The sequence below is a fragment of the Hibiscus syriacus genome, unplaced genomic scaffold, assembly GCF_006381635.1.
Source record: "Hibiscus syriacus cultivar Baekdansim isolate YM2019G1 unplaced genomic scaffold, ASM638163v2 tig00009009_pilon, whole genome shotgun sequence".
Lineage (NCBI taxonomy): Eukaryota > Viridiplantae > Streptophyta > Magnoliopsida > Malvales > Malvaceae > Hibiscus > Hibiscus syriacus.
This window is the reverse complement of record NW_024062181.1, coordinates 1,056,135-1,076,772: the sequence shown is the minus strand read 5'-3', so window position 1 is coordinate 1,076,772 and position 20,638 is coordinate 1,056,135. Positions and strand designations below refer to the sequence as shown.

The 20,638-nt window shown below is 34.4% G+C and overlaps 1 protein-coding gene and 1 pseudogene across 2 annotated transcripts in view; one reads left to right on the top strand and one right to left on the bottom strand.

The window, feature by feature from the left end:
- The window catches only part of LOC120202904 (disease resistance protein At4g27190-like), a 78,228-nt gene extending 57,664 nt beyond the window's left edge, over positions 1-20,564 (bottom strand). For both annotated transcript variants that reach the window (XM_039203260.1, XM_039203259.1), the window contains exons 1-3: positions 17,840-20,564; positions 17,197-17,667; positions 16,186-17,046 (exon numbers count right to left, since the gene is read on the bottom strand). In XM_039203260.1, coding sequence (XP_039059191.1) covers positions 16,186-17,046; positions 17,197-17,667; positions 17,840-20,437 — 3,930 coding nt within the window. In that variant the 5' untranslated portion in view covers positions 20,438-20,564. The remainder of the gene's footprint in view (positions 1-16,185; positions 17,047-17,196; positions 17,668-17,839) is intronic.
- LOC120202909 lies at positions 4,804-5,959 on the top strand (annotated as a pseudogene).
- Positions 20,565-20,638: the final 74 nt, after the last annotated feature.

Sequence of the window (20,638 nt, the reverse complement as noted above, 5' to 3'; positions counted from 1 at the left end):
ATTGGGCTTATAGTACAAATAAATAATTAAAGTGTATCATTTTTCATCTAAATATCTAGTTTTTTTTCTAAAATAGGTATTTAAAGTATTCATTTTTCATCTAAATACTTTAAGATTGAAAATTTTAAATTCTAGTATAAAATATCTAAATTATACGAGAATTTAAAAATTTTCAAATATCTAAATTATACGATAATTTAAATTTTTCAAAAGGTGTAATCGCTCCCAATAACGTTTCGAGTCATCTTTGATTATATATATATATATGGTCAGGATCGCTCCCAACATCCTTGATTATAAAATTTTCAAAAGGTGAGGTCGCTCCTAACATCTTTTTAAGCCATCTTATATGTTATATATGGTTATGATCCACTTACAAATGTAATTTTTTTTATACATATTTAAGATCGTTGAATGAGTAAAAATAGATGGATAAAATAACTTCTTATTTTCTTTTTCAATGAATATTTTCTCATTTCTTATTATAATCTCAATCATCTATTTTCTGTTATTATATATATATATATAATCATCCCATGCAAGTGGCATGAAACTCACGTTAAAACTTAAAACTCACAATATTTTTCTTTTTGACAATATGATTGACTACATTATTTAATTCTAATGAACAATCATCTTCCAATAATTTAACAATGAGTAGATTAATTCTTATTATATTTATTATGTGGCTAAGTTGTATTTAATCCAAAAAAAACAAGATGTGAAATTCGTATTTCATCATTACTTTATCAAATGGTGACGTGCCACCATCATATCAATGAATTAACAACAGAATTATAAAACTTACTATTTTTTTTTAAAAAGTATTTTAAAGAGAATATATGAATATCACATCATCATGGAGGATCAGTCTAGATTGGACGTCGCATTATAAAATATACCATTAATATGCCACATTCATGTACACCATTAATTAAATCGTTATTATTAGATAATTATTAAAAATATAATTATCTATCCACAATTAATCCTTTATTATTATCTAGTTTAAATTCTAATAAGAATATAACTATTTTTTATTAAAAAATATAATCATTTTAAGATTTTTTATTTGTTTAGGATTAGAACACTTAATTTATTTAAGTTTGCATATTCACCCCAATAACAACCATCAAACTAATCGCCAAAGATTCTATTCATCATCGAAAAATCGTGTTACTTACTTGTAGTTATGTAATGCCATCTCCATTAGACTCTTCACAAAATCATTTGAAATTTTCACAACTGCATATTAGTTTATTCAGTTGCTTAAGAAATTATTGATTTTTATTTATTTATATGTAATTGAAACTCCTGTTTTGATCAATATTACATGGTTATATATTCATCCTATACAAAGACATAGTCTCCAGCTCCTCTCATTAGAACTAGTTTCGAAAGTGATTTTGTGCATTCGCCACTAATGATGACAAAACTCAACAATTTAGGCAATTTGAAGTCATTGTTTACATACGAAGAATTAACTGAAACTATGAGTATTTTTTAGACAGTAATATTTTGCGTGAAGGTGAATTTGCGATTGTTTATAAATGTTGCTTACAAGATGAAAGAGGGTGGTTGTAAAGCAACTAAAAATCAGTGGGGACTACGTGAATGAAAATTTAAAGTTGATGTTGAAGAACATGATCTTCCGACGATGAATAGGAACGTCGACGGTTGATTCTGATGATTATTGTCGGGATGAATATGCAAATTTATATAAATTAAGTGTTCCAATCATTGATAAATAAAAATTATCGAAATAATTATAATTTATAATAAAAAATTAAAATTTAATTATATTCATTAAAAAGTAAACTAAATAATAAAAAAAAAGTAATTACGGATAGATCATTATATATATATATATTTTATATATTTATGTAATAAGAACAATTTAATTAGTGATGTGCATCGGTATGTCACATTAGTGGTGTGTTTCGGTATACGACGTGCATTCTAGAATTTTCTTCATCATGGATATATTATTATAGGAGTATAGGGATGGCAACAGGGCGGTTTCGAGCCGAGAATTGGTCCCCTCGTCCCCATCCCCTTTTAAAAAACCCATACCCATCCCCGCTTAAAAAACCGCGGGGATTTAAACAGGGATCTTTTTCGGGTAATCGGGGAAAATCGCGAGAAAACATGTATCCCGTTTAGCATAAATGATTATTTAAACAGGTATCGGGCCGGGTATATATATTTAAATTAAATTTATAAATATTATATATATATATATAAAATAATTATTTTTAATATTTATCGGGCCGGGGATTACCAAACCCGTCCCTGTTTAAAACATTCATTTTTCCCTATCCCCGTCCCCGTTTAAAAAATTCATTTTTTCCCTATCCCCGTCCCCGTTTATCATCCACAAACCCGACCCGTTTAATTCGATTTTCGATTTTCCCCACGTGTTCGTTTTTTTTTGTCATCCCTATAGGAGTAGTATCAATAATAAAAAATTAAAATTGTGAAAAAATTAATTTTTTTAAAAATTGCAACAAATTAAAAGGAAAAAAAATTAAGAACAGAATTATTTGTTGCTATTAAAATGCTAACATAAAATTTTTTACCATTATTTGGCCACATGGTTAAAGATGTAGTTGAATGCTCATTATATAAAAAAGGAAAGAAAATTTTGTATTAGCTTAATAACCAAAAACAACTAATGATGTTATCAACTTAGATGTAATAACATTACAAGAAGTATAGGATAAAAAATAGACTAAAATAGATGGATTAAATCTTAAAATTTGACATTATGGAGGGATTAAAACTAGAATTAGATCTTTTTATTGTTATATTAGAATAAACTATATAAAAGGTCGCTTAACTTTTATAGTGCTTGCATTTTTATTACCAAAAGTTTAAAACTTATACAACAATCATTTAAGTTTTTAATTCGCTTTCATGAGTCCATGGGCGGACCTTTGTGGGGTCAAGATGAGCCTTGGACCCATCAATTTCTTTTTTAAGTATTAATTAATTTTGAAAAATATATATTTTTCAAAAATGAATAAATAAAAATTTACCAGGCCCCATCAATTTAAAAAAAGTGTATTTATGGAAAATATAAAATACTTTAACATTGTTTTAATAAATTTCTAGTTTTGCCCCTATTCATGACGATCATGACCGTTAACAAATATTGACGTGACAGATTAGAGTATATTATTTCCAAAAGAAAACTCTAAGTTTTAAGATCTAAGATTGACGGTTGTGGCTCGTAGTTGTGATTTTTGGAACTTGGATTAAACGATGATGATGAATGATTCAATAGTCATGGAAAAATGATGAAATTTTCAAGTATGATGGATGCTTTATTTAGAGGCAACAATGAAGTACACCATATGATGATGACATATGCGAAATGAGGCTAATGACTGTCAATTAATCTAAAAAGAATTAATTTTTTTAGAGAAAAAGATGAATCTAACATGTCACGCTAACATTTCTTAACATAATTAATGATAGTGACCATAATAAAAGAAAATTAAAAGTTTAATAACAAAAATATAAGAGTTCTAAAGGATTGGTTATGTCGGAACCATCTTTCGGTTGGGCCCAAAATTGGGCTTCGACTTGAAATAATTGAGTTAAAGTCGCCACCGACTATTTTAAAAACATTTAGGTAGGCCAAACACCATTTTACATGATCTGCGTTTCACCAGAAATGTGTCGGGTACGGGAGCCGGTTACAGTCAAAGAAGGATTAACACCCTTGTACTGCTCTTTCGGTACCAATTAATTTTTCGATTGTCTTAATTGCGAAAATTAAAATTTAAAATTTCGATTCGAATTAATTACCTTTGATCGATTGAAAACATCCCTAGAAAGTAAAAAATGTTAGATTATAAAAAATATAAATAAATATGAAAAAAGAAAAAAATATTAATGTAATAATATAAAAAATAAATAAAATAAAAAATAAATAAAATAAAAATAAATAAAAATAATAAGAATGAAAAAAAAAAACGAAATAAAATGAATAGAGGGAAAAAATAACAAAAGTTTAAATTCTAAAAAAATGAGAAAAAATTGTTTAAGGATCACCTAGTAATTAAACAAAATATCAAATGTACAAAATTAGTGATTAAAATATAATTATTATAAACTAAGATATCGAGAATAAATAAATAAAAAATTAAATTTCATTAGTGACCAAAATAAAGTATGCATAAAATTGGAAATCAAAATTAAAAATACTGAAAATAAATTGCAGTGACCAAAATGTAAAGGGTACAACTTACATGAACCGAGGATGAGATTTACCCATAATAGTTGAAGGACCATGGGGAGAACTTACCCAAAGTTCAAAGTCGTGACACTTTATTTATTTATTACAATAATTAAAGCTTGTATATTCCTTATTTCTTAATCCTTGTTTTGCTTTCAAATCTAGGCGTATGTGCAGCAGCTAGAGAATAGTCGACTGAAACTGACACAACTTGAGCAAGAGCTGCAGCGAGCTCGTCAGCAGGTCTGCTTTATGTTATCCCATCACTATTGTGATGTATCATATGCATTCTTTGATTTTCAGGCTAATAATGCCGTCTATTATGCCTTATTTTTCTTTGATTTTTCTTCTTTCACTGCAGGGTATATTCATTTCAAGCTCTGGAGATCAGTCTCATTCAATGAGTGGAAATGGTATGTAAGCTTTTATTTTCATCATTGAAATTTGAAAATGATATTTTGATTTGCTTTTAGGGGCTTGGAGTTCAAGTAATTATATTTTTTTTGCTGAAATATGTTTCATATAGTAGCTATTAGTCTTGTGGATATTACGTTTTAGCTGGTGACACTGAACTTCGCACTATTGTCGACAACACCACAGCACAGTTCGATGACATTTTCCGTTTGAAAGGCATCGCTGCAAAAGCTGATGTTTTCCATATCTTGTCAGGAATGTGGAAAACACCAGCTGAACGTTGTTTTCTGTGGATAGGTGGATTCCGTTCATCTTAGCTTCTTAAGGTTGATAGATGCGTACAACCTCTATGTTTTGATCCTGAGTCCATGCAGTGTTGTTATGATAGGGTTCCAAGATGTCTCTCCCATGTTGACCTATGCACCTGGATTTGGCTATTGTCGCCATGCTTTATCTTTGGGACTCAATCGACCCTTATAGGATTTGTCACTCGAAGGTGTACTTGGTTCAGACCAAGGACCTCTCACATATGAGATATTTTTGCAACATGATTACACTGATCGAACTCCTTTGGGTGACAAATCCTCGAGGGCCATTTGTCCAAAGAATACAATATTTTTTTATGCAAGTGTATGCAGATGCAACAGCCAAACCTTGATGTGTAGGGTGACATGGGAGATATTCTGCAACCTGGTCGCAGCTTAATCGATGTTTGTCAACCATGTTTGTTTATAGATAATTTTCTAAGCTTAATCGATGTTGCTCGCAGCTTCTTGCAAATCAGTTGGAGCCTCTAACTGAGCAACAGTTTATGGGTATCCAGAACTTGCAGCAATCATCCCAGCAGGCCGAAGATGCTTTGTCACAAGGAATGGAAGCATTACAACAATCGTTGGCCGAGACGTTGGCCAATGGCTCACCTGCCCCATCGGGACCATCTGGGAATGTGGCAAATTATATGGGTCAAATGGCCATGGCCATGGGAAAGCTAGGAACCCTCGAAGGGTTCCTTCGCCAGGTACGCTATTTCTTGGCGTGCAATATGGCTTTGGGTTTTTGTTTTTATTGTGGGGGAGAATGAGAGAGGTTTTCGTGTTAATGATTTAATAAATATTCAGATTTGGGGTGATCACCGGATTAATGATCTCTCATTTTGTAACATACCAGGCCGATAATCTACGTCAACAGATGCACCGGATCCTGACTACTCGACAATCAGCTCGTTCCCTTCTTGCAATAAATGACTATTTCTCTCGGCTTCAAGCTCTCAGTTCTCTCTGGCTGGCCCGGCCACGTGAATGACCTGTAACACCCTAATTTAGGGGCTAAAATTAAGAAATTATAAAGTGGTGGATTTAATTTGGTATTTTGAAAGAAACAGCGGGTTAAATTATAAGAATTCAAAGTTGACATACCGTTTTAAGAAGTTTAGGAAATTTAGTGGCTAAACCCATGATTTAACCATTTCTTATATATGTTGAATTATATAACTCTTCCCCGTATGTTTTCTGGAAAAAAATTTCCAGATTTTCCTCTTCATCAACCCCTCTTTGAACTCCGATCTACTAGTCGTCCGACCTCCAAACGACGATCTGAAACCACCATCGTGTTCGTTGTCAACCGAGGAACAAAACCCCTCAAACCTTTTGTCGTGAATCATCGCCGTTTGTCGTGAATTTCAGTCGGAAGTATCGTCGATTATAACTCGGTTTTAGTTGGTTTTTCATCGATTCACGACGATCGGGTCATCCGTTTACGACACTTCCCGCACCATCGTGTTCGTTGCATCGTTCCGAATTTGCCGGTGTCATCCCTGGTCTCCGTCGACGGCGGCGCGTGAGGAGGTGAAGCGGTCAAAGTTTTCGATTTGTTGAAATCGAGCTCTCCGCCGTTCAAAATTGTGAACCGAGCTTTGTAAGTATCTCGAAATCGCTCAAAATAATTTTTAGAAATTTTTCCGGGATTTTAGCACTGTTCACGCGCCCCCACGCGCCGCCACTACGCGTGGGGAAGAAAAAAATGATCAGTTTGACCGGTTTTGGTGCATAGTTGACCGGTTTGACCGGTCACAACCCGACCCGACCCGTTGACCCGACCCGTTTACCCGACCCGTTGACCGTTGACCGGCGTTAACCATTGTTGACCAAAACTTTGACTGGCTTTGACCGGGCATTAAACGACCTTTGACTTCGACCGAGTATACCTATCCTGACATTTTTCGACGTTCCAAATCCGATTCCGCTGTCCGTTTTTCGAAATTCGAACCCGAAGACCTCGAAATTTCTGGTCAAACCCGTTGACTTTGATTTTGACCGAAAAATCCAAATTTCCGAAAAGTCATATTTTATGCTTTCGACGTCCTGAATCCGAATCCGAAGTCCGTTTTGCCAAATTCGAACATGGTAAGCCGTCTTTCACTGATTTATCACCCGATTCGATCCGTTTATCGCAATTAAGCTTCGTTTCTGATATAATTTATGTTGATATGTATCTGAGGAATTATTGGAAGCTGAATTGAGGATCAAAGGCATTCGAATGGAATTTTTATGGTCGATCAGTATTGTACCGAAATCGAGGTAATACTTTACTACCTCTTTATGCTTTATGGAACATGTTTATATTGATAAATGCATGAACAAGATAATGTTGGACACTTTGGTGGAGTTGAATAATTTATACACTCGATATGATGTGGTAGAAATTCTGTAACTGATTACGGATCGAATGACTAATATAAGAGATTGAGGAATTGTTAGATTAAATTACAAGTTTGTGATTAGTGATAAAGAAATCAGCCCTGTATCTGCAACTTATAATTTATTTCATCAAAGGTTAAATGTTAAAAAGTACTTGGATGAGAAATTGTGAGAATAATCTGGTAGGGTAAAATTACGAAAATACCCTTATGTTGTAAGATGACAAGAATTGTCCCTGGAAGTTGGTTAATAACTCTGAAAAGACATATTGATCTGGTAAAAACTATTGATGTGCATAAGAAATGCTAGTTTTGATTAGGAAATGCGGATAACCGGTTTCTAGTCTTATGAGGGTTTGTGAAGGATACTAGAAGTCTGTTAAGGGAATCATTTCAAGATCAGAGAGTGTTCAAGAAATCAATTAATCATAGGATCTCTAAATTATAATTATTTTCGTTAAGAGCTAATATCGAAATTATCTGGTTAAGAAATTACGGAAATGCCCTTAAGAGGTAGAATAGTCTGAGTTGACTCTGAATGAGAAAATACTTAGGGGATTCGTACTTAACTCGATTAAGTACGGATTTAATTGTTAAAATCATGACTTTGTACAGAAAATTCATGATATTCCGTTTGTAAAATCTGAGAAGACACTTGACTCGAAAATATCCGAATAATGAGCAAATACTTGAAGAATAATTTATAGGGGGTATTCTGTTGTCAGAATTGTTCGAAAGGACTAAAGTAAATGATAAGATTGAATTAAATAATAAGACAGGATGGAAGGAAAAGATTGAAATACCGTAGATCTGTAAAATGACCAAAATACCCCTGTAATGGAAATGACCCAAGAATATCACCAAGCTCAGGAATGATTGGATACCCTCGAGCTCTGAAATGAATGGAATAAAACTGAACACCAAAATTTCCAAAATACCCTCATGACCTATACCAAGTAAATGCCTTAGATTAATTAAGGAATCCAAATAAGCATAGGTATTGGCCTACCTTTAAAAGTAATGGAACACAATTTAAGTGAGTAGATCAACACTAGAGCTATGTCAATACCTGAATGGCATAGATATTACTGGAATGTGTGTTCGTCTTCTTAAGTTTGGCTCGATGACAAATTTTGGAAGTATTCAATTCAGCTCAGATCTAGATCGTATTCAGTACTAGGAATTGGATGTTTGTTCGACAAATCAACCACGAAGACCAAATTGAATGGAATGGAAGTACAACATGTATCTGAAATTCAGGAACGTTTAAATTATTCTGGAAAATCCCGAAGTAACTGGATTGGACTTGAATGTTAAATAAATTAAGTAACCACAAGGACTGAGGATTTAATAAGTGAGTTGGATGAATCCGGAAATATTAATGAACATATATGATGTAATGTTCTTATGGATTATGAATTACAAAATCAAGTACGTCAGTATTTCATGATATGGTGAAAGCGTGAACATGAAATACAGACATTAGAAGATTTATTCAACGTTAATTTCGAAAATGAAATATGAACAAGAATTTGTGGTATTAAAGAGTAAATACCCTGCAAGGAAAATGAATTGAACAGTCGACATAGATTGTTAAGGTTCTGAATCTTCGTTCTCAAGTTGTTCGATTATCCGATCAATTGACATGGATGCAAAGGATTCTGAATATCCTTCTGATTACGTACAACTTCTGAAAATTGTCCGAATAAGATATGATCCTGATAATTCACATTCTGAATAACTGATGATTCCTTCAGTTATTGAACTTTTTACAATAGTGATTCTAATTTCTGATATTCTATCGGTATACTGAAGATCCATATTTCTCTACTTGCTAAGATTATCAAGTACCTTTGAATAATATTTGTAAACTCTGGTGTGTTCCCTACTTATATGAATATTTTATCTGATTTCTGATTTGAATTCTGTTTTGACATCTGATCTGAAATCTGTTCTGATTCCTAACCTGGATTCTGTTCTGATATCTGATCTGAATTATGTTTTGATTTCTGATATCTCCGTTTACCGACGGAGAAATGTTTTATCTGGGGGTTTATTGTTGGAGGAAGATTATCTGCATACTCCTCGGCTTTGTGCTCAGGGTCTAAATGGCATGTGCGGTTGGGTGTATGGTTCTGGGGAACCTACACATTTATGATGTGAACGGATGGGGGTATATATATATATATATGTTTTAAAAGATCTGTATATTTTTACTGAATTTTTCGGGAACACACTAGAAAACCTATTCTGATCTCCTGAACTTAGACATCCGAAATATTTCCATCTGAAATGAATACTATTTGTTACTACCTGGAATATCCGTAGGATCTCTACTCAACATAAAGATCTGTAAATATCTGAACCAATAAGGAAAATATGTTTATCTGTATCTGCACGTTTTTCAGCATCATATGGTAGTTCTGTATTACTGAGCTTTTCGAAGCTCACTCTATTACTCACCTTTTCAGGTTAAAAGAATTGTATCAGTGCATCTATCGACTTCAGTAAGGGAGTTCTTCCGGCGATGTTGCAGAGTATGGTACATGTGATTAGGGGGCATGTAATTGTATTTTGATTTATATATATGAGTCTGAAAATCTGTTTTATTTTTAAATAATGAAAAATGATTTTATAAGTTACACGTTTCAATAAAAGTTTTAAAATTTCCGCTATTTTTACGGTGGGTCGCTCCGGTGACCCTAATGTGACTTCCCGGATCGGATGTGGCTACCCGCATCGGTCTGGGGGTTACATGACCAGTAGATACAAAATCCATCTATATGAAAACCGAGATTCCATACCGCTGCTGTTCTTCAACATTGACATCCTGAATCTCCGGGAAGCAACGGCGACTGTTGTGTCTAGTATCGAGAACGATAACGCGACGTTCAATTATAATGTTGTTGGTAAAGTTGTACGTTGGCTACAGAATGTTGTAAAAAACGATAGCCGATAGGTCGAATAATAACGTGATCAGTTTGATGCTTAGATTTCAGGAATGAAAATAGGGAGTTGTGAATATGTATTCAAAATTAGGGGTGTGCAATACCGGATATCGGATATTATCCGATCTGATTTTTTCAGATATCCGAAAATTTCGGATATCTAAAATAATGATCCGTATCCGATCCGAAAAAATCGGATATCTGAAATTTCGGATTGGATATCCAAATATCCGAATCCGGTTTTTTTTGCAAAAAAAATAAAAAAAAATAACAGAAATTAAAATATTCATATTTACTTGATATCCTATAAACATCACCGTCTGCTAGAAGTAGGAGGAACAGTTTGGGGATTTCAAATCGGTGTCATCTTGCAATAGATGCAAGCCGGTTGTCATAAAATCTGAATCCGAAAATGTGGTTAGGACCGTCAAGAATTCGGATACGGTTGCGCCACTATCGGATTCTCATTCATCTGTTCAATAACAGCCAAGGAACCGAGGGATGATTTCACGGTTACTCCCTCGGTTAAAGAAGAAACAGAAGAATGAGAATTCACCGAACCAAACAGAATCCGAGGAGATTGCGCAAGTACTAAAGGACTCCGGCATGTTGTCGATCAAAGCGCTGAAGAAAGAGTTGATAGAAGCACATGCGAATCGAGATGCGGCCCTAATGGAAGTTTCCGAGATGAGATCCTCACTAGGAGAGCTCAAGCAGAATTTGGAGCATTTAGAAAGCTATTGCGAAGATCTCTGGAAGGCCTTGAGGCAAGCAATGCAAACAAAGGATTCTCAGATCAATGAAAAGCTAGGAGATTGTTCTAGGAAGGGGAAAGCCATTGATGTTAATTAACAAAGCTTGATGCCTGTCAGCGATGAGGTAATGGCAGAGGGTTTCTTGCATTGTATCGGAAGCAAGATTATCGGGTTTTTAATCCGAACATGATTTTTTTATCGATCCGTATCCGATCAGATAATCCAAAAAAAATTCGGATACTCGATCCGAACTATCCGAAAATTGAAAAACAGATCAGATATCCGAATTTTTGGATAGGATCAACGGATCAATGGATCGGATCAGTCGGATCGGATTTTTTTGCACACTCCTATTCAAAATAGCATATGATGAATATATGGATGAAAAAAATTCTTGTATTTTAGTAAAATTAAAATAATTTTATTACACCTTTCGTTGAGGATGGACATTGGTCGAGGTTTTGGTTAATCCGATTTGAACTCGACCCGATTTTTTGAAATAAAATCTAAACCTGTTTTGAAATTATATATTTATAAAAATATTATTTTTATTCAATAAAAATAGAAATTTAATTGAAAAAAATAATATATAGAGGGGTATTATTGTAATTATTTTTAAATATATAAGGTAAAATTATATTTTTTTCGGGTTGGGTTCGATATTTTTCACCCTAAACTCAAACCCGACCTGACCCAAACATAACTTTTAAAAAAAATTCAACCTGATTGGGTCGGGTTGGAACTTATCAGGTTCGGGTATCTTGCATATCCCTACTTCCATCACTCATAAATTTCTTCTTAAGGTTGCTCATAACGAATTTATTCTCTTATTTTCCCTTCTCTAGAGACACTCTTAAAGAATTTATTTTCACCGTCAACATAAATATTGATTAATTAGTAACTCTCCGCTCATATTAAAAGGAACGACCATAAATCATCGGTTTGATCATCTCATTTCTCATCATATTAACTATCAACTCGCTTACTATAAATCGGTAAAATTATTTATACATAATAAAAAATATAATTAAGAGACAAAAGAAAAAAAAACGAATAGTAATCTACAAAATTAGTAGGTTAAATCCTATGCAAATATCGTTTTGTTTATTATATAATTTTATAGCATAGCACGAGAAATCCTATGCAAGTTGGGACATAGGGAGCATCAACATGTGTTTAATAAAGCCTTTGGCTCAATCAATCTAAGTACTCCACACACGCACGAGAATTGTGTACTACGCATTTTGTACGAATATCGTAATTTTATTATGTTTTCTGGTCTTTTCATTTTATAAAATTTATATTTTTTAATGTTTTATTTTACGGTAAAAAACTTTTGTAGATGAGATTTATTATTGACTGACAATCGATATTTTTACCAACTAAACAGATTTAATTTGATCCAAATACCGACGTAGCATGTTCATGTGTGAAAAAAATATGATAACGTAAAATAATGTCACGTCAACAAAAATATTTTTTAAAATGTAATCATAAATATGGGTTATCATTTGATTCGTTTAAGAACTTAAAGAAATAAGAAAATTTTAGAAGTGTAGGGTCAGAGCTTGCCTCTAGCATATGAAAGATCAATTCCCAACGACCAGGCCAACCTATTATCAACCTAAGTGTTGCTTTCATAATTATATCAACTCCGGTGATAGATGGCCACATAAATGACGTTTTTTCATATATTAAGACAAGAAAATAATCTATATCAGACTCGTTTTAGGATACACTTATATTATTCATTGATTTACTAATTTAGATCATGTTTTGTACGGATTTATTATGAGAACGACCTTTCTAATTTAGTAATATTGTTTAAAGAATCTGTTGAATTATGTTTCGATATAACAAATTTAAGGCAAAATGTTTTTGGATTTGAATTGAATTTATTCAAAATGTTTTTGGACTTGAATTAAATTTATTCAAAGTTTTAAAAATGTTTCAAAAATAATTCAAAGTCCATTAAATTCGGATTTGAGCCAAAATGCTAATGGGTGTCAAAAGGTATCCATACACCCTGCAATGTGGATATACACCCTGCAGGTGTATCCATACGCCTGTGACTGCTCAAACACCGAATGCAAATAATGTATCAATACACCTATGAGTGTATCCATACACTAGTGTATCGATACATCCTGCAATGTATCCATACACCCTGGCTGCAACTGCTAGTAACAGCTAGTTTATTTGAATTTAATGAAGGGGTACCGATACACCTTGATAGTGTACCGATACATCATGTTATGGGCAGCCTTGTTTTGTAGAAAAATCATCCCCAAACGACTCTAAAACATCCCCAACGACTAGATAAGACTTCAAACACATTCCAAGCTATAAATACAAGCTAAGGACACTTGAAGAAATATGAGAACAATTATCCAAGCAATCAAACACAAGAGAAGAACTTTTTATTCTTATTTTCCTTTCTCTTGTAAATATTTGTTCTTGTGAGCTTAATTCTTGTAAGCACCTACCTTTGAGAGGTTTATTTGTTTACTTCTTTTATCTTTTTGTTAAGGGGAAATGTTCTAGTTAAGCCTATGTAAAGGCTAGGGAAAGGTTCTAGTTTATCCTGTGAAAAACTAGGGAGTTGTAAAGATTATCTCTTTGTCCTTAAAAAGAAAGAACAAATTAGTGAATTTGTTGGAAAATCCTTGGTGAGGAGCTAAGGTAGTGGATGTAGACTTGGTTGAGAAGTCAAACCACTCTAAATCGCTGTGCAATTCTCTATCTTTCGATCTCCTTACTCCCTAAACACAAAAATCATTCCGACTCCTCTTTGCAAACCGTTCCGGTTGTCGATACGAGTTTCCACAAATCCCAACAGAATCTAATGTCTCATCCCATTATACTAACTACTTGTCGATAAAATCAAATTAACAAAGCTCTCGTATACTCTGATTTTTTAAATATATTTTGTTTGTTTACTATATATTAAATGATTTTCTAGAAGTAAAAGTAAAAAACAAAACATTCACATGCCATTGCTTAGAGTTTCAATGAAGAATTTGTGGTGTTGGGAGAGTTTGGTGGGGGAGAGCTTGATCGGCCTAACTTGGTCTCTGGTTTGGTTCAAGTATGTAAAACTACTACATGACCCATGCTTTGAACCATGTTAGTCTAAATCCACATTCGAATTCATTAGTTTCGTAGTGCACTTTTGCTGGTGGAGTATCCAAATGTCTGCTATAGTTGCTCGTTCCATTTCGTAGTGCATTCAGGGAAAAACAGATGTCGAATTTCACTTATTTTAGTTCGAACTTTTCCGAAATCGTATCCGTTTGTAGGTTTATTCATGGCACTTCAGCTAAGGATAATTGTCTTTGGAAAGACGACCGCGTTCTTTTCCATGGCAGTCCGACTCGTCATGGCAGCTGCCTTGATCACTGTCGGATTAAGAGGTGTTCTTCTCGGCATTGCTATCATGCAGGTAATATTAGTTTCCGGTGACTGTATATCTACCCTTAAAAAAGTATACATTGAATCGGAGATCGGAATCGTTTCAAGTTTCAGGCAGCTCTTCCATAAGGCATCGTCCCTTTTGTCTTTGCCGAGGTATACAATGTTCATCCTGATATATTAAGCGCAGGGTAAGTATTAATGTTCAATGTGTGTTATTTTGGGATTCTTAAAAATTGGTCGAATTTTAGTTTTAGTTCCTCTACTACGCTGAAATGAATGATTTTCATTCATAATTCCATTCAAGGTCATATTTGGGATGCTGATTGCCCTTGCTAAACTGCATTATACTGGGACCTTGAAGCTTGAGAAATGGAAAGATGAAGGACTAATAGGCAATTAAGCCATCATTTTGTAAAATGGAATTTGGTTTTGCAAAACCAGAGAATGATAAAGGAATGAGTATACATCATTGCCAAAAATACGTCCACTACAAATATATATATTTACAAATGCAAAGATGGTTTATTTAGACTAGATCACGAATCCTCGTTACATAAATTGCATATTTCGCCACACAACCTATGCTATTCGTCACAAACATTAGAACCAATCAAACAACATTGCAAAGAGAGAAAAAAAAGAGTAAAGATGGAAAATTTGTTAATTAGAAGTTCTATCAAATCCATGTTTTTAACCTTCAAACACTGATTCATTCTTCGCAACCCATCAAACTTCAATCAAGTCGTAGAAAAATAGAAAGAGCAGCATTCGCATCAATTGATTTTCTGCTACCATACACTGTTACATTGATGATAACAACTGTTTCAATATGATGCCATAAGAGGAGAAATCAAGTGATTATTATTTAAATTCATAAATCAAGTGAGATATTCAGGAAATAAGAATTATAAGTATTTCTGTACTTTTGAAGGAAAGCATTTACCAAGGAAACTGTCTTATTGAATCTAAAAATAACCGTATGCTGCGATATACGTGTATATATATATGCTTACTTGATTCAGGTCATTCGAAGATAGAAATTGAAGAATTGCCTTGATCTTTTATGGAATTTTCCACTTCCTCGGTGAGATTCTACATTTAATAATCCTTGAGAGAAGTTAATAACATTTATGAAAGAGAAAAGAAGAAAAAGAAATTAAAATGAATTTAGACTTACTTGGGTGTTAGAAGTGGAAGGATTGCTTTGATCTTCTTCAGGATTTTCATCTTCAGGATTTTCATCTTCAGGATTTTCATCTTCAGGATTTTCATCTTCAGGATTTTCATCTTCAGGATTTTCATCTTCAGGATTTTCATCTTCAGGATTTTCAACTTCAGAATTTTCATCTTCAGGATTTTCATCTTCAGAATTTTCATCTTTAGGATTTTCATCTTTAGGATTTTCATCTTCAGAATTTTCATCTTCAGGATTTTCACCTTCCTCGATCATTCCATGCTGTTATGATCATCAAGTGAATAACATAATTAAATATATATTTCTATGCTACCGTGTTTACTCGTAGATTTATATTAGATTTATGTTGTTATGAAAAGTATTATATTTACCAAGAGATTAAAAATTCTGCAGTATTTACTAAGTTTATATTGACAAGTATCAATTAATGTGTATATATTGTTTGTAGTGAGTGGAATGCAAATCCAATTACAAGAACATTTGTAAAATAGTAAACGAAAAGGAAATTTGAGAAAACACACCTTTTGTCTGAATAACTGCTGTATGGTGCTGTTAAGGCTGCCTTCCCAATGTACTTCTTCTCTTCCCCATAGACTCCATTCCTTGCTTATTTGTACTTTGTTTGGAGTGTTTGAGTGTCCTAGAGAGAACATCTTCATCTTCGGGCAATTATCTACAACTAGAATTTCCAAGGATGGGAATGAAAAAGTATAATTCCCTGATGAGCAGAAGCTTTCTAGCTTTCGTAGATTATCAAGTTCCAAACGGTTGAGTTGGGGGAAACTAATTTCATCATCATCATCGTCCCCACCTTGAATTATCTCCTCTATATTTCCGCAAAAGGATATACTCATTTGTTTGAGCTGCACTAGACTTTTGGCTGTGGGATGTGTAATTAATTTTATGATTCCATCACATCCATATACTTTCAAAGTCACCAGATTTCGAAAAGATACCGATGATGGAACTAGATTACCTTTTAAATTATCGCACCTGACAACATCCAAAATCCTTAGATTTGGGAATCCTTCCTTTTCCTTCCATAGATGCATCAATGCGAGAAGAAAGTTCAGCCTTAATTCAGTTATCTGAGAGAGTAGCAGCGATGCAGGCTTTTCCTCACCACCTTCTTCACTTTGGAATACCATCTCTTTAAAATCAGACGACCCTATTTCGAGTGTTTGAAGATTGGGTAAGGCTAATAACGGGAACAAGTAAGATGGCAATAATTGCTTATGATGCTCCCCAAGTTTGATGACTTTTAGGTTGCCAAAGTAATGAGACAAAAGTTGCTGTTGTTGTTGGCCTTCACAATGACATATGATGTCTTTCGTTCCAGCATTCTCTCCCAAAGTGAGTTGATGTAGATTTGGAAACGTACACTGCACAATTCCCCATTGTTTCGTTAACAACAAACACCCTATATCATGTTTTGTATTTTCAATATCATCTTTCAAAGAGAAGGTTGGAAGATGAGTAAATAGAATGCATGTGATTTTACGGATAGGAAATATCTATATATTTATGCATACCTTTTCATGGAAGATATATGGTACCACTTCTCTGCTCTTTCCATTATAAAAAACGAATGCGTTCAAATCAGAGCATCCAGTTATTGTTAAATCCCTTAGCGAGGGAAACTCAATCGGATTAATTCCAAAGCAAAATCCTTTCAGTTTTGGAAGAAAAATGAGTTCCAAATTGTCTAGTTTAGGGAACACACTTATTCTTCCAATCCTTTCTTCTTCGGTTGCCTCTAATATTCCCTCTGTTACCCATTCCATTTCATTACAAAATGAAACCTGAAGTGTTTTCAGATGCACAAAGCTTTTAACCATGGATGAAGTAAATATATACTTCAACTTATGGCATCGGTACACTACCAAACTTTTTAAACTTTGAACACCAAAAGACATTAATGGAAATTGAACATCAATATGCCATATTTTCTCAATGCCACCTATTGAGCTCAAGTACAACTCTTCCAAGGCAGGACACGAAACCTGCAAATATATAAAACTCATGTTTCATATTCCATCATGAATAATTCTTTCTTAATTACTTATTATCATTCAAAAATATAAAGGGGAAAAAACGATAAGACATCAAAATAAAAAAGAAAAATTGATGGATGCCATAATTAATAGATGAAAAAAAAAAGATGAATAGAAATACCTTTTTAACAAAAAGCCATGTGACGGATTGAAATGTGTTTTCTATATACCACAAGCCATTCAGTCTATACAACTTCAAGATGCGTAATTTATCAAGTTTCAAAGTGTCATTCTCTCTAATCTCTTCCTTTTCAACAATTAATGCCTTCATATTGGTGCAATTGGATACCTCAAGTTCTTCGAGTTGGTGAAGTCTTTTCGCTATGGAGAATGAGAACAAATTCTTCAACATATTGCAATTCTCGACTTTTATGAATCTTAATTGCTCAAAAGATTCAGCATTTAGATCGCAAAGCCTTTCCACAACATCTTTCCATCCATGCAGATATAGACTTTCAATTTTTCTGGACAACAATTTATATATGCCTTCAACCAAATCAATACTTTTATTAATCTCCAGCTTCAACATTCTTGATGTTTCCATCCCTCTGTCATCATAAGAATCCCACTTCTTATCTCCGATTGAAATCTTGAACCTTCCCATCTTTTCGAGAAACAAGTATTCCTTTGGTATAGCTTCCGCATTAGGAATATGTACTTCCAAAGTTGCTAGACGAGACAAATGCTGCAACTCCATAAGACTAGCTTTGCTTCTTGGATTCTCAATTCCCTCAATCTCCCATCCATCAAAGCTATTGTATAGGTATAGTTCTTCTAATTTGGATAACTTTGACAACACATTTGGCGATATTAATTTAAGGAAGACGCAACTACTCAAGTCTAATAATTTTAGCTTGGTCAAATGTCCTATCTCCTTTGGTAGCATATCCATTCTAGATCTACGGAGATCAAGGATTTCCAAATTTTCCAACTCTCCTAAGATGACTATATCTTCTACATCACAGCCTATCAAACGCAATGTACAGAGAGTTTTCAAGAAACCAAGGGAGGATGGTAAAGTTGTAAAATTTGTTCCAGTAAATTCCAAGACATTGAGTCTTTGCATTCCCTTGAAAAAGGGATTAGGAACTTCCACAGAGCCATGCATGGAGAAAAATGTAAGGTTTGGACATTCCAACTCATCCGGGAGCTGACTAACCTTAGCATATTTTAAGCTAACAAGATGAGAGTTTCTCATTGTATCCTCCCACTCTTCAAATACATCTTCCTTTCCTAAAGCAAGCCAACGACGGTCGTCCCTAGAAGCAATTGAAATGGCAATATCGCGGACAACATCATGCATATCAAAGCTTTCTGGTGTAGAACCAGCAAGTAACAGGGAAGAGTCTCTGAGCTCGTTAACCAGTGTCAACACTCTGTTGCGCACTTTTTCCATCGTGCCAAGGCCATGAAATAAACCCAAGCCCCAACAATATTTCAGCAAGTCTTCGAAGACAGCATTATGGCCCATTATACAGCAGAGCAAGAAAGTGTATTTAAGTTCCTCCCTTTCCAAATATCTGTAGCTCATCTCTATGGCTGAATATGCTTCAGCTGTTATGCCTTCGGAGTTTATTTCAGAGGGTTTTAGCTGCTCCAGAGCATCCTTCCATTCATATAAATTCTCTTTATGTTTCAAAGCCTTTGCAACTGTTGTAATAGCGAGTGGCAGTCCTGCACATTTTTTGGACACTTTCATTGCTGTAGATTGCAAGTCAGATCTTTCAGCGATAGGACCAGCCGCGTACTTAAACAGATTCCATGCTTCATCTTCTTTCAGTACATCAATTGGAAGTCTTTTTTGAGAACCCATCGACTTCAATACAAATAGCTTCCTTGAAGTTATTAAGATCTTGCATCCCTTGTGTTGGTCTGCTGAAGGAATTCCGAGTGCCCTGATATCCAGGAACTTCCAAATATCATCCAAAATAACAAGAACCCTGTTCTCTTTCCCTAGTCTTTCACGAAGTCGAGCGGCTCTCACATCTATGTTGTTCTCGCTGATTGTCATGCCTAGCTTCTCAGCAATCTCCTCCTGGATCTTCTGCATGTCTGGTGTTTGCTTTATTGTAAGCAATACCACTTCGCTAAAAAGCTGTCTCTCGTTGGCTTTTCCAGCGACCTCTTTGACGAGTGTGGTTTTACCCACACCCCCCATACCGTACACTCCGATTATGCTGACTCTATCATCTTCCAATGCAATCATGATCTCATCGAAAGCGTGGTTTCTTGATTCGAAGGCCTCGTACTCTTCGACAGGTCTGATAGTGTCTATCGCTTCAATTGCAGGAAGGTAGGAAACTCCATCAAAGTTTTCCTTTTGGATCAAGAGTTGAGCTATGGCATTAGCCTCCTTGTCCGCTTTCTTGCTAAGTTGGTAACTGGACTTGAAATCAGGGCAAAATCCAGCAAAACACCTCTTCATTGCTTTCTCTTCATCCTTTTGCAATTGTGTTGCAGCATCCTCGGAGATCTTCTCATTCACCGCTTCCAACCAACTTTGAACATTCACAAAAATCACCTCCCCATTCCTGTTAGACGCTTCAACAGATTGTTGCACCCTTTCTCTTTCATCCTTTAGGTCTTGAACTTTTCTCCGGAGGTTCTGAAACTTGCTTCTGGGCTTGAATACGTAACTAAGTTGTCGTGCAGTGGGATAAACAGCATACTCAACAGCTTTGCCAACAAGAGATCCGACAATGCCAACAAGAACGTCCATTTTTCCCTTGAAAATTTGCTAAGAAGCAGAACAAACTATAGAACGACGGGGGAGTAAATCCTTAGCAACAGAACAGTCGCTGCAGAGAAAACAACAACATATTGGATAATGAGATGCGTACTTGAAACAGTGGAGTAAATATGATAATCAAAGATGAAAACAGTGTGAAACAAAGCATACCTCCTCTTTTGGATATCCAAA